At 41.9% G+C, this 15,000-nt stretch overlaps 1 protein-coding gene and 1 non-coding gene across 3 annotated transcripts in view; one reads left to right on the top strand and one right to left on the bottom strand.

The window, feature by feature from the left end:
* LOC135089690 (sucrase-isomaltase, intestinal-like) overlaps positions 1-15,000 on the top strand; it is a 58,434-nt gene that overhangs the window by 37,657 nt on the left and 5,777 nt on the right. For both annotated transcript variants that reach the window (XM_063985609.1, XM_063985608.1), the window contains exons 12-14: positions 7,339-7,471; positions 11,665-11,773; positions 14,768-14,985. In XM_063985609.1, coding sequence (XP_063841679.1) covers positions 7,339-7,471; positions 11,665-11,773; positions 14,768-14,985 — 460 coding nt within the window. The remainder of the gene's footprint in view (positions 1-7,338; positions 7,472-11,664; positions 11,774-14,767; positions 14,986-15,000) is intronic.
* Trnak-cuu (transfer RNA lysine (anticodon CUU)) lies at positions 9,664-9,736 on the bottom strand. The gene has a single exon. It is a non-coding gene; the product is annotated as a tRNA-Lys (tRNA).

Here is a 15,000-nt window from a genome sequence, read left to right as displayed (position 1 = left end):
ATAATAAAAGATTACTATTAGTATACAACCGTAGAAGCAAATATAATAAGCCACTTTCACAAACCATCATCATCATCATCATCATCATCATCATCATCATCATCATCATCATCATCATCATCATCATCATCATCATCATCATCATCATCACCACCACCACCACCACCACCACCACCACCACCACCACCACCACCACCACCACCACCACCACCACCACCATCATCATCATCATCATCATCATCATCATCATCATCATCATCATCATCACCAGTGGACGTAATTCTTTAAACAGTGCAGTAATTAATGTTTCTATTTATATCGACTGCTTTATACTTTTCTCTTGTTAATTGCTCGACTATGTAAATTAATGACTCTTTTCTTTTTTGTCTTGTCAGTTCTCCATCCATCAAGATCAACCTCTCTCTCTCTCTCTCTCTCTCTCTCTCTCTCTCTCTCTCTCTCTCTCTCTCTCTCTCTCTCTCTCTCTCTCTCTCTCTCTCTCTCTCTCTCTCTCTCTCTCTCTCTCTCTCTCTCTCTCTCTCTCTCTCTCTCTCTCTCTCTCTCTCTCTCGGTGAACTCGGAAGAAATATTTTTATTCCAAGAAATGTTTAATGGTCTAATTATCCTCATGGTGAATATCATCTGCGATCTGTCTGTCTATTTGTCAGTTCGTCTCTCAGTCTCTCTGTCTGCCTGTTCGCTTGCCTGTCTCTCAGTCCGTCTCTTTCTGTCTGTCTTTCTGCCTTTGTTTGCCTATAAAATTTGTACCTTTATCTATGTGTATGTAACCTTTAATCTGTCTGTCTGTCTGTCTATCTGTCTGTCTGTCTGTCTGTATGTCTGTCTGTCTGTATGTCTGTCTGTCTGTCTGTCTGTCTGTCTCTGCCTCAATCATTGCCTCTGATATGCTGGACTACTTCATATTTTTAAGTGTCATCCTATTTGTTTCCACAGCCAATATTGCCACAGACTAATGACTGACTTTTTTTTTTTACATTTTCTCTCTCTCTCTCTCTCTCTCTCTCTCTCTCTCTCTCTCTCTCTCTCTCTCTCTCTCTCTCTCTCTCTCTCTCTCTCTCTCTCTCTCTCTCTCTCTCTCTCTCTCTCTCCACGAAAACGTCCCAGAAATAAACAAACATCCAAAAAATTAACACTGGAGAGAGAGAGAGAGAGAGAGAGAGAGAGAGAGAGAGAGAGAGAGAGAGAGAGAGAGAGAGAGAGAGAGAGAGAGAGAGAGAACTGAAGGAGGGAGGAAGGGAACATGATGACAGATGAGGCAGGTATAGTGGCATCTCTTAACCAATATTTACCTTCGAGTTTTGCTAATGGCTAGGCGGGGGAGGAAGGGAGGCTGGGGCAAGGAAGGTCAGGGCTGGATGGAGAGGAAATGGGGGACGGGAAGGGGTGTCAGGGAGGGATGGGGGGAGGGAGATATTGGGGAGGTGTGAGGAATGAGAAGGGCAGGCATGGTACACACTGACGAGTAATTATAGTGGGGAAGGTGATGGAAGAGAGAGAGAGAGAGAGAGAGAGAGAGGGGGGAGAATTGGAAAGTAGTGATAAATATGGAAGTGAATCAGTGTTATTAATAATGGTGCTGATTGGAGAACATGAGATTAATTAAGTGGCTGATTACCTGATTAGCTGATTGGTTAATTTAATCCTATCACGGGCTCGCTTCACCAAGGTCGCGCCGGCAGAATTAATAGATGGGATGTTGAGGAAAAACATCGAGGGCTGGAAAGCGAAACTATCTAATAATAGCTGAAATAAAAGAAAGAAAAACAGAATAAAATGGTCGACTGGTGATGCAAGAGGAATATGGTGGAATACATAGGAAGAGATATGACAAGTATTTAGGTTAGAACATGTGCAGGAATACATAGGAAGAAATATACCAGGACACTGGGAACGAAACGTGGAGTTGACCAAAGTAGTGACGTCATTTTGCAGAGAATATTTCAGCCTAGATTCATCATTACACAGTCACCTCCACCTGTGAAGTGTTCGGGGGTCTTCTTGGCCTTTGTGGAGATTTAATTATAAAGCAATTCATTAGTCCATGTGTTAATTTCCATTCGATTTATCCACATGGAATTCTATGGACCTTGTAGCGTTGCGACTTGGCGTAAGTGTCCCTTTTAGAAATGAGAATATGGAACTTTTACAGTGCAGAGTGAAAGTAAAGGAATGAATATGGAAAGTAATAGTTGATAGGAAGGCATTAATAGAAAACAGGATGAATAAATGATAAATTATGAGTTTTAGAGGGTAATTTCAATACGTTTTTTTTACTCAACGTTATGTATTTTTATTCAGGCTTAAAAATAGTGGCAGGATAGTCAGGGCCGCCCACAAATAGTGATGGGACAGTCAAAGCTGACCAAAAATAGTGATAAGAGAGTCGTGGTCGAACAGAAATTGAGTGACGGGACAGTGAAGGCCAACCAGAAGTAGAGTGATAGGAGAACCAAGGCCAACCAAAAGTAGACAGGAGAACCAAGGCCAACCAAAAGTAGACAGGAGAACCAAGGCCAACTAAAAGTAATCAGAAGTACCAAGGGCAACCAAAAATAATGACATGGCAGTGAAGGACGGGGAAAAATATCAACCTTGCCTTGTTGATTCCCGTGACCTAATTATTGATGTGGTGGTGTCGCGTGCTGCCTTGAGTGTTATATCATTCAGTTCCCTGCGACGCCCCTCATGAAAGATGCATCCCCAGCAGATCAGTGTTTCCTTGACGCTGCGAGGCTGGCCGTGAGGAAATGAATAAAAAACACACGTGACCTTAGTGACACGTGTATCCTGTAACTTTTTTTTGCATCTTAACTACTTTCAACTGGCTCTAGTGGAGGTTACAAAATATTTTCAGCCGCGTTCTCAGGTTTCTAATGACAGTCAAGAACTCCATATCGCAGCTGGGAATTTTGAAAACAGTTTAACAAGAATTCTACACCTGTTGCGAATACTGAGAAGACCTTGACAGGAATACTACACCATTGAAAATATTGCGAACAGCTTAACAGGAAATTCCATACTACTAATGGAGATTATGAGAACCCTACTAGTCTTCCCTGTGGCCTTTGATAAATATTCCTTAGATAAAGTGATTAATAACACGATATTCAGTCATTAATTATTTTGGTGCTTGAAACCTGTGCTGTTTAATTCAAAAGGGTGGGAAATGAGTGACTGCAATACACGATCCCTTTAGTTACAATAGTGAAACCTCTTGTGTGCTGTAATTAAATGAGCATTATTCGCCATTCTTTTGTCCACTAATTGCCTCACTAATTGGTCGCCAGTCACCTGTGCCTTACCTGCCTCCAGTACAGACAGATTGCCTTCCTTAATTTATGCCAGTGTTCTCATTTTCTTTGTGTTCTTTTATATAGGTGTCTTTTGTAATTGTCTCTTTCTTTGTCTCTTTCTCTCTGCTCGTCCTTTCTTTCTTTCTTTCTTTCCTTCTTTCTTATTTTCTCATTTGTCTTTTTACTGTTGTCTTTCATATGTCACTCTTAATAATTTTGTCTTTTCCTGTTTCTTTCTTTCTCCTTTTCATCATCATCATCATCATCATCATCATCATCATCATCATCATCATCTCCTTCTCCTTCTCCTTCTCCTTCTCCTCCTCCTCCTCCTCCTCCTCCTCCTCCTCCTCCTCCTCCTCCTCCTCCTCCTCCTCCTCCTCCTCCTCCTCCTCCTCTTCCTCTTCCTCTTCCTCTTCTCCTCCTCCTCCTCCTCCTCCTCCTCTTCCTCCTCCTCCTCCTCATCCTGTTAAAATCAATTATCGGCGAACCACTTGTTGCTAGAGAGAGAGAGAGAGAGAGAGAGAGAGAGAGAGAGAGAGAGAGAGAGAGAGAGAGAGAGAGAGAGAGAGAGAGAGAGAGAGAGGAAATGTAGTTGGTCCGAGAGAAAAAAGAATGATGCGGATATGAAGAAAATATGTGTGTGTGTGTGTGTGTGTGTGTGTGTGTGTGTGTGTGTGTGTGTGTGTGTGTGTGTGTGAGAGAGAGAGAGAGAGAGAGAGAGAGAGAGAGAGAGAGAGAGAGAGAGAGAGAGAGAGAGAGAGAGAGAGAGAGAGAGAGAGAGAGAGAGAGAGAGAGAGAGAGAGAGAGAGAGAGAGAGAGAGAGAGAGAGAGAGAGAGAGAGAGAGAGAGATGAAAACTTTGGAATGAAAGAAAAATAATGATAGAAGTTGGAAAAGTAAAACTAAGAAGTGTGGAGGAGAGGAACATGAGGAAAGAGGAGAGGAGGAGGAGGAGGAGGAGGAGGAGGAGGAGGAGGAGGAGAGAAAGATGAAATGGAGTAGCGAACAAGATGAAGAGAGAAGAACAGAGGAGGAAAGTTTAGAATTTAATAGTTGCGACTTGAGAGAGAGAGAGAGAGAGAGAGAGAGAGAGAGAGAGAGAGAGAGAGAGAGAGAGAGAGAGAGAGAGAGAGAGAGAGAGAGAGAGAGAGAGAACGTCACACTAATCCTGCCTTAATTAATGTTTGTTCCGTCGGCTTGCATAATTTTGCTATTTTCCCTAACGTTATCAACAAGTCTGTGTGCCTAATACTTTCTTCTTCTTCTTTTTCTTCTTTGTCTCTTTTCTTTCCTTTTCTTCGTCTATTTTTTTTTCATCTTCTTCTTCTTCTTGCTCTAAATATTTTTGTTATTATTATTGTTGTTGTTGTTGTTGTTGTTGTTGTTGTTGTTGTTGTTGTTGTTGTTGATTTTCTTTTGTTCCTTTGTTGGTCATGTTCATGTTTTATCTTGTTTTGTCGCGTTATTTTTCCGTCCATTCAGCGTTTCAGCGCACACACACACACACACACACACACACACACACACACACACACACACACACACACACACACACACACACACACACACACACACACACACACACACAATATGTAATCTAGTAAAAGAAATTTGCATTTTCAGTTTATCCTCTTGATTAATGTATTAACTATTTTTATTTTTAGTTTTTCACCCGTAACACCTAATATGACCTCTCTCTCTCTCTCTCTCTCTCTCTCTCTCTCTCTCTCTCTCTCTCTCTCTCTCTCTCTCTCTCTCTCTCTCTCTCTCTCTCTCTCTCTCTCTCTCTCTCTCTATTATCGTCATGTACTCCTATTTTCTATTAATCTACTATCGATTCCTCTCTGTATTTGTTGCCCATCTATTTTCTACACAACACCCTCCCCCCACCGCCCACACATACACGGACACGTACTCTGCCGCACAGCTAGGGAAGAGTACGGCATTACCCATGCATGAGTTGAGACAGGGCAAGCAGTGGCGCGAGTGTCATGAACTTCTGCACTTCCATAATTTTATTCGCTCATGAGGTGAAGAACGCGGGAGGGAAGGAGGGAAAATGTATAATACCTTCTTGTACTATTTCCTTTGTAGTAAGATTCTCTCTCTCTCTCTCTCTCTCTCTCTCTCTCTCTCTCTCTCTCTCTCTCTCTCTCTCTCTCTCTCTCTCTCTCTCTCTCTCTCTCTCTCTCTCTCTCTCTCTCTCTCTCTCTCTCTCCCTCCCTCCCTCCCTCCCTCCCTCCCTCCCTCCCTCCCTCTCTCCTCTCTCTCTTGACCTTGACTAGTGCACCTCTTACATAAATGAGAAATATATCTATGTGCATTTGTCACCGTGTGTTTAAAGGGCGTGAAGTGAAGGAAGGAGGAGAATAGAGGGTGTTTCATATCTTTGTATTATCATTTTATCCCCCGTGTGTTCAGAGGGCGTAAGATGAAACCGGGAGGATTGGGAGGAGGGAGGGTGTGTTCTGTGTACTCTGAGTGGGCGTGGCTGCTTGCTTCACGGCCTGGGGCGCCTCGTTAAGGGTATTATCATCTTACCTGCCTGCTGCCTGCTGGGGACCGGGTGGGATACCTGTGTTCACCTTCTTTGCTTGCCTACCTGCGCCGTTTTCTTTTCCTTTTCTCGTTTTTTTATGTTTTTACTTTTCTTGTTATCTTTTTTTATCTTTTTTTTAAAGTTTTCTCTCTCTTCTGAGTATGTTTTACCTTATATTCTTCGTTTATATCCTCCTCCTCCTCCTCCTCCTCCTCATTCTTCTCCTTATCTTATTACTACAATCTCCTTTCCACCTCCTCCATCTCATCTTTTGTTTTCCTCCTTCTTCAAGTGTTGCTGTTTCTTCTCTTTTATCCAAGTTTTTATCACCCGAGTTTCTCTCAGTCTTCTCTTCGTTCTTCTGTTTCTTCCCTTTTTTTCCTTACTCTTGTTAATCCTCTTCTTTCTTACATCTCACCATTTTCTTCTTACTGTTACAATTTCCTTTCATATTTTTCTCCTCTTGTTTCTTCAAGAAGCTTAAGTAATATTTTCTTTATTTTAAATTTCCTTTTCATCTTTCCTCTCCTCTGTCACCTTCCTTCGTTCCTTTTTTTTTTTTTTTGCTATTAAGACATTCCTTCTATCACCTTGACCTTCCTCTCTCTCTCTCTCTCTCTCTCTCTCTCTCTCTCTCTCTCTCTCTCTCTCTCTCTCTCTCTCTCTCTCTCTCTCTCTCTCTCTCTCTCTCTCTCTCTCTCTCTCTCTCTCTCTCTCATGGTGCTAATCTCGTTAACTGTCTTTGTCAACTCCTCTCTACTCAATCTCAACTATTCTGTGATCTTGCCGTCTGAGCCACAAGCCTTCCTCTCCCCTCTCAGCTCCTCCTCCTCATTTTTACATGTCATATTCACCTCTCGCCTGATTCTCATTATCTTCTCAGGCATCTTGGCTCCATTATAACCCTCATTTTTCATGTCCTCATCTTTGTCCTCTTTTTTTTTGCTCTTGTCCTTGTTCTTGTTCTCGTCCTTCTCTTCGTTCTCGTCTTCCTTCTCTTGTTGTTTTGTTTTGTTTTGTTTTGTTTTGTTTTGTTTTGTTTTCTTCTTCTTCGTCTTCGTCGTCTTCGTCTTCGTCTTCGTCTTCGTCTTCTTCTTCTTCTTCTTCTTCTTCTTCTTCTTCTTCTTCTTCTTCTTCTTCTTCTTCTTCTTCTTCTTCTTCTTCTTCTTCTTCTTGTTTTAATACTTGCTATTTCTTTATGCCGGTTACGTATTTCCTCCTCCTCCTCCTCCTCCTCCCTTCCCTTCCCTTCCCTTCCCTTCCCTTCCCTTCCCTTCCCTTCCCTTCCCTTCCTTTCCTTAAGGCTCCCCTTGTTGTGCTGTTGTTTACTCTTCCACCCTCCCTATCTAATCAACGGCACCTATCTTTCCTCGCCTCAGTAATTCTTTACTCTTGACCTTTTCCTCATCAACACACCTCCCCATCATTACCTTAATAACGCGTGCTTCCTCCCTCACCTTAACCTTCTCTTGACTCTTCACAGGTACAATTTCTTCTCGGGAGCAACAGTGGCTGACGGCGTGAACGGAACTGACATGGTGATCCCCACTCTGCTCGCTGATGTCAATGTGCACGTGAAGGGAGGCGCCATAATGCCACTGCAGGGCAATTTGCACGTACGTATAGATGTTTGACGAATTCTGTATCTCATTTCCGCCGTCATCACAGTAATATATGTTATTTATTTATTTATTTATTTTTATGTAGAAGGGACACAGGCCAAGGGTAACAAAAATCCAATTGTAAAAAAATAATGCCCACTGAGATGCCAGTCCTAGAAAAGGGTCCAAAGCAGTAGTCAAAAATTGAAGGATAAGTGTCTTGAAACTTCCCTCTTGAAGGAATTCAAGTCATAGGAAGAAGCAGAAGAAGAATAGAAGAATACAGAAGCAGGCAGGGAGTTCCGGAGTTTACCAGAGAAAGGGATGAACAATTGAATGATGTACAAATGGTATACGAATAAATCATGCCAGTGCCTAACAATAAGTGAATGAGATCGTGAGAATATAAGAGCGTTAGAAAGTAAGGGATGCTGCAAAAAGTCGTCAGGTCTACACGTGCCAGTCCATGTATAAAGATTACCTACTTATTTCCACCTGTCATCCCCATCCATAAGTTTGTCGAATCTTCTAAAGCTCGTTTTTGTCTCAACACGAACATCCTGATAACTGGGTCTGTTCCATTCACCTTATTTGAGAACCAGTTTTTCCTTTCTCTCTCTTTATTGACTTCATTTTATCATTTGTCATTTTTGTCCTCTCCTGAGATACGAGCGTGAAAACATGAAATAAGGAGACTGTAAAAGGTTAGTTAATTTACGCTAGGCGGTTCATCTTTATGAAATATTGAAGCCATTAAGAATACGTGGTTTGGAAGGTTATGTACGTGGTGTTGCTGTGTGTTGTGGACTGGGGTGCTTTACTTTAAGCTATGCACTTATTTACTTATGTTTATTTTGTTTATCCTTTTTTATTGGTGAGACAGTTAGTGATCCTTTTTCTTTCTGATCTTGTTTGCCTTTGAGTTTTCCATGTGCGTAAAGAAAGAACACACAAATATGAATAAAACCGGTATGAGTCAGTATATCTTGCTGAGATTAAAGTCACTGCATTGTGGAGACAAGAAATACCGAGACGGTGAAGTAAATTGCACTGGAAAAGGAGAAAAATGTAGTTGGTTTAGGAAATGCAGTTGTAATTATATTCTCTTTCAGCGGTGCGTAAAGGGTATCGTTTTCTTTTCGCTGGTCTTGTTCCTTCCTCTTCCTTCGCGTTATTCAAAGTCCGCACAGAACTTCCCTATTCTTTTCGGGGCCAGCGTTAGTGTGTGCAAGTAAGGAGTCTCACAGGGCCCTCTTGCTCTCTCCTCCTCGCTCTTCTTATTTCTTGCTGAGGATTTCTTTTGTGTTTCCTGGAGCAGTTTCAGTGTTTGCAAATAAGAAGACTCAAATGGTTTCCTTGCTCCTTCCTCTCCTTCTCTTGTTAAGCAAAGTTTGCAGCGGATGCCTTTATTGTTTCCTGGTTCAGTTTTATTCTTCCTCAAATATTTTTTCAGATGATTTGTTGTTTTTTGCAAGTGTAAGGTGGCTGCTGTGATGCGCTGTGGTGTTAGCAGGTGAGATAAGGAAGAGGCGAGAAACAAGGCTTATCGATAGACTGTTGAAGTAAAGATAAGGTGACTAAGAAAAAATACACTTCGGAGGCAAAGAAACGAAGGAACAGGGAAATAAGTGCGAACATTTGGAACAGAAAGACGAGAGGGTTCGGTCTTGAGGGTAAAGAATGAAAGGAAGGGAAAGGAGGTACAGATGTTTGGAATGTAAAGCGCATGCAGTTGGGGGAAAAAAAATAGCAGGAAAGAGGAAGGAAAATACAAGCGCTTACAATAGAGGAGGATAAGAAGAAGCAATCTAGCAACGAGTGAAGGAAGAAGGGCCGGAATGAAGGAATTATGCAATGTGGCGGGTAGAGTGAAGGAAGGGAGGAGGGAGGAGGGGGAGAAAGGGTGTGGCAGATGGGATGATGGGGGAATGGAGGGGAGATGGGGGAGAAACTGATGATTTTGGTTAAGGCTTCAGGGTGATAAGTCGACACTGATGGGCTTCATTATAGATTAAGGGGCGTAGGAGGAGCAGAAGGAGGAAGAGGAGGTGGAGGAGGAGGAAGAGGTGGAGGATTACAAAGGACTGTATAAGAATAGAAATACTAACATATCTTAAGACCTTTATTAAACTCTTCATTGTTGTGTAATAAGTAATTATAAAATGTAGGGAGGAGGGTTAGAACATAAGAAAGAAATGCTGACGTCCCGCCCAACGTGGGGCTCGAACCCACGACCCCGAGATTAAGAGTCTCGTGCTCTACCGACTGAGCTAGCCGGGCGCTGATTGGAAGTGTTTAGAGAGAGAGAGAGAGAGAGAGAGAGAGAGAGAGAGAGAGTATTGAACCTCGAGGCAATATGTGTCATTAAGATTTTTCCCTTCCTTGCACCTTTGTTAGCTCTCTCTCTCTCTCTCTCTCTCTCTCTCTCTCTCTCTCTCTCTCTCTCTCTCTCTCTCTCTCTCTCTCTCTCGTAAAAATAACTTATGCAACAAGTTAATTTCTCCTCAAACATCATCCTTAGTAAATGAGAGAGAGAGAGAGAGAGAGAGAGAGAGAGAGAGAGAGAGAGAGAGAGAGAGAGAGAGAGAGAGAGAGAGAGAGAGAGAGAGAGATGGGGGGACGGTGCGTTCATCTAAAGATATATTTCACCTTTATTCTGCCCAGGTGCTTATTTGCAGTTGTGTTTGTTTACAATTTTTTTTTTTTATGTTTTGTCACATTCACCGAAAGAATATCAAATGACCTCGTCTCTCTCTCTCTCTCTCTCTCTCTCTCTCTCTCTCTCTCTCTCTCTCTCTCTCTCTCTCTCTCTCTCTCTCTCTCTCTCTCTCTCTCTCTCTCTCTCTCTCTCTCTCTCTCTCTCTCTCTCTCTCTCTCTCTCTCTCTCTCTCTCTCTCTCTCTCTCTCTCTCTCTCTCTCTCTCACGTAAGCCATAGGAGTCAGGGAGGTGTGTTGTGAGAGTCAACATGCACAGGGAGGGTCTGTTGCTAGGGAGAGAGAGAGAGAGAGAGAGAGAGAGAGAGAGAGAGAGAGAGAGAGAGAGAGAGAGAGAGAGAGAGAGATTATGGTCTTCCTGTATTGAATTTTTGGATTGCTCTGCGTGTTTTGTGGATTTAGTTTCATCATTTCATCCATTTTCACCATTTTTCTCTTATCATCCTTCTCTATGTATCCTTTATCTTTTCGTCATTCTTCGCTATTCCTTCCGTTATGTCTGTTGTTCCTCCGTCCTTCATTATTCATATTCTCTTTCTCTGTCCCTTGATTACATTCCTTCCATGGGTCTCTCTCTCATTTTCTTTCCTCGTACATTCCTTCTTCATCTTTACTTCTTCCCCTCTTCTTTATCTTTCACCGTCTCATCTCTCATCTTCTACGTTTCTTCTAGATGTTTTCAGTCTTTTCCTCCTCCTCTTCCTCCTCCTAATCCCGCTCATTTTCCCCTTCTTCGTACTTATGTTGACACCTCTCCTGTTCGCATAATTTTTATCACTCCATCCCTTCCACTCCTCTTTCTCTTTCCTCTTTTTTTTTTCTTTCCTCTCCCCTCCTCCCTGTTTGTATTTTCTCTCATTCTCTGTTGGTCTCCATTTTCCTGTTTATCTTCATCTCTCTTGTTACTTCTGCTTTACTTTTCCCCCGCTTTTTTCTTTTATTCTCTTTTCCTGTCATCCTCCTTTCGACTTCCTGTTCTCCTTCCTTTTTCTCTTCTTTCATCCCTCCTTCATCCTCATTTCGTTCTTTCATTCTGCTTATCTTTTATCCTTCCTCTTTTCATCCTTCTATTCTTTTTGCATGCTCTTCTCAGTCCTCTTTCATCCTCCTTTCATTATTTTCACGCTTTTCCTCTTTTCATCATCTTTTCATTCTTTTTCGACCCTCCTCATCGCTTCATCCTACCTTTCATCCTCTTTTCACCTTCCTTTCACCCTCCTTTCAATCTTCCTTCATCCTGTTTTCAATCTTTCACCTTTCCTTACTCTCCTTTCATCTTTTCACCCTCCTTTCATCCTATCCTTTACCTTGCTTTCACCCTTTCACTCTTTTTATCTCTCCACTCTCCTTTTCGTCCTTCCTTTATGCTTCTCTCATCCTTTCCCTCTCCTCTCCACCTTCTTTTATCCTCCTTCCTTCCTTTACCTTGCTAGAATTTATCTGTCTCTCTCTCTCAGCTCTCTCTCTCACTTAACCTTGACCTCTCCCGCTAGGACTGGGTCAAGACCACGGAGGACTCGCGGCAGGTCAGCTTCACATTCCTGGTCGCTCTTTGCTGCAACGACTCCTCCTCCTCGCCCTTTGACGACCCCGGAGTGATGGGTGAGTGTACACGCTGCTCTCTGTCAATGGTCCCCAGGTACTTCCACCTCAATAAATGCCTCTCACCTGAGGGAACTCCACTAAATTTCTGTCTCTTCTAAGGGAAGTCGACTCTAGTCAGTTTTAGTTCCTCTAGTGTAAATTCCAGTCTGGTAGATTTTAGTTCCATGCAAATAAGTTTCTTTCCTAAAAAAAAAAATATATATGTATGTACTTAAGTAAATTCCGATTCCAGGCAAGTAAATTTCTTTCCTTAAAAAATAAAGAAAAAGTAGGTTTGATAATTTTCTCCATGATTCCTAACCTAACCGGTCGTAACCTAACCTAATGTAACAACCTAACCTATTGTAATGTAATTTAATTAATGTAACCTAACCAAAGCTATCTCTCTCTCTCTCTCTCTCTCTCTCTCTCTCTCTCTCTCTCTCTCTCTCTCTCTCTCTCTCTCTCTCTCTCTCTCTCTCTCTCTCTCTCTCTCTCTCTCTCTCTCTCTCTCTCTCTCTGTTTGCTGACATTTGTGTTACTTGAATTTATTCCGGTCTTCCTGTATTCGCTTTTCTCCTCCTCCTTTTTATTTCTTCTTTTACTCATCCTTTGATTTTTCAGTCCTGTCTTTTGTTTGTTTGTCGTGTCTCTCTTTTAGCTACTGTTTTTCTACTTCTCTTCCTTCCTCCCTCCCGTCCTGGCGGTGTTTTGCGTTTGTGTCATTCATTGTTAGGTTCTCAAAGTCTCTCCATCTCTGTGTCACTCATTTTTATTGAGTTTTATATATTTTCGTTAGTTTTTCTCCGTTTGTTTACCATTGTCTATGTCTGTCTTCATGTCTGCCTGTCTGTCTGTCTATCCATCTTTGTCTATCTATCTATCTATCTATCTCTATCTATCTGGCTATCTAACTATCTATCTTCCTATCTATCTATCTATCTATCTATCTATCTATCCTTCTTTCTTTCTGTCTATCTATGTCTCTCTATTTTATGTATATGGGACAACCGCATCTTACATTTTTCTCCTGTCTGTCTGCATACCTTCCTGTTTGTCTGTCTGCCTGTCTGCGTACCTTCCTGTCTGTCTCGCTTTCTTTTCGTACCCGTGTTCCCTCGTGCCTGTGTCATAACTCACCCGTCCATCCAATCGTAAATGAACCTTTCTCTTTGTTTTCTCAAGGGTACTTCACTTTCTCCCTCGTGGTTTGTGCTGACCTTTTCTGATCTTTTCTTGGTTCATTCTTTATTGGTTCATGAGAGGATATTTACGTAGGTATGCAAGGTATAGTTTTTTGTTTTATTTTTAGGGTAAATTTCACTGTGTTTGGAGGGTTTATGAAGGTTTTGTTATGATTTCTGTCTCTTGTCCCTTCCTTTAATATTCCCTTGACTCGTGTTTCGCTTGAAGTTTCAGTGTAGTTTGGCTTTCTTTGATTTTTACGTCCGTTATTATTTCTGAGTTTCTATTTCTGGCTTCTCTTTCACATTATGTTTTGCTTATTTTTTTCTCTGTCCAGGCTCTCATTCTCATGTTAATTATATCATGTATTATTCTTGCACTTATTTTTGTTTGCTTTTTTAATTTGTTTTCCTGTTTCTCTCTTTTTTTTTTTAATACGCTCTCGTTTCTAGTTCGCTTTTTCATTTCTTTTTGCTTTTTCGTCGTCTTTTCAATTGATTCTGTGTTCTAGTTCGATTTTTCATTTTTTTCCTTTTTTAGTGTCTTTTTAACATGTTCTCCTTTCCTAGTTCGCTTTTTTTTAAAATCTATTTTTGCTTTTTCATTAAGTTCTCTAGTTCTCGTGTGGTAAGAGCCGTCAGTCATTCCTTAGACACTGCCAGCTCCTCCTCCTCCTCCTCCTCCTCGTGGGTCTGTTTTGTTTTGTGTTCGACGTGGTTCTTATTGCATTCCCTCCCGGCATCCTCACTGAGCCTCCTCTCCTTCATATTAGTATTTAACCTTTATTTTACTACATCTTTAATTTTTAGACTAGTATACCTTATTATAAACCGCCTTGTAAGGGCCAACTTGTCTGCTGCTTCGTTTCTCTTTGTCTTTGTGTACATTCTCGTATTTCTTCGTCCATTAATACATAATTTTCTTGCATTTTAATTTGAAGGTTTAATTTCTTCAAAAGCACGTTATTTATTTATTTATTTATTTAAAAATTTTATTTCGTTCTTAGGTGTGTGTGTGTGTGTGTGTGTGTGTGTGTGTGTGTGTGTGTGTGTGTGTGTGTGTGTGTGTGTGTGTTCTTCTGTGTCTTGTCTCTTAGCTTATTAGTATCGCCCCGAACACCGCTGCCAGAGTCACTTCATTACTGCCTCCTCCTCCTCCTCTTCCTCCTCCTCCTCCTCCTCCTCCTCCTCCTCCTCCTCCTCCTCCTCCTCCTCCTTACAATCTTCCCACACCGTCCCTGCCTTGACGTGTTTCAGTGCTACGGTGTAAATTGATTCCACCTGTCTACTTACCTGCTTACCTGTGTGCCCAGTAATGTCCCTCTCATTTATCTTACTCTTCTGGAGTCCACTTGTCTCTTTAGATTATCTGCTTGTCTATTTATCTTGTTATTTGTCTTTGTGTCTATGTAAGTATCTGTCCACATCATTATCTCTGTCTGTGTGTATTTCTGTTTGATTTTCTATTTATTTGTCTGTTTGTCTTTCTTCCTGTTTATCTTTTTCTTTCTCTCTCTCTCTCTCTCTCTCTCTCTCTCTCTCTCTCTCTCTCTCTCTCTCTCTCTCTCTCTCTCTCTCTCTCTCTCTCTCTCTCTCTCTCTCTCTCTCTCTCTTTTTTCTCTATATACCTGTCAATTCATATACCTATTCATAACTACCACACCTCACACCTGGACACTCACCTCATGTCACTCCACTCATGTCACTCCTCCCAACTTAACAATAACAATTTAACACACTAATTAAAACACCACACTTTTATCACAGTTTTCCCTTTGATCATTTCATCATCACAGAGAACTCACCTGCACTTCTCTCACCCACCAAGCACAAGGGTCGGTGTACCTGGACGACGGCGAGACACCACACGAGGTCGGGGCTGATGCTAAGGCCGAGCACCTGCAGATGACAGCTACCCAAGACCAGGTGACGATAACGCGCAGTCCTCCTTCTGGCGGGGGCTCCGGCCTGTGCTCCCCCGCGACCAATTACTCCACGGTGATCAACGGAATAAGGGTGTTTGGCCTGTCTTACAAAGTGAACAAGGTGAGGGTGATGAGC

The sequence above is a fragment of the Scylla paramamosain genome, chromosome 33, assembly GCF_035594125.1.
Source record: "Scylla paramamosain isolate STU-SP2022 chromosome 33, ASM3559412v1, whole genome shotgun sequence".
In the NCBI taxonomy this organism is placed as follows: Eukaryota; Metazoa; Arthropoda; class Malacostraca; order Decapoda; family Portunidae; genus Scylla; species Scylla paramamosain.
This window is presented reverse-complemented; position numbering and strand designations above follow the sequence as displayed.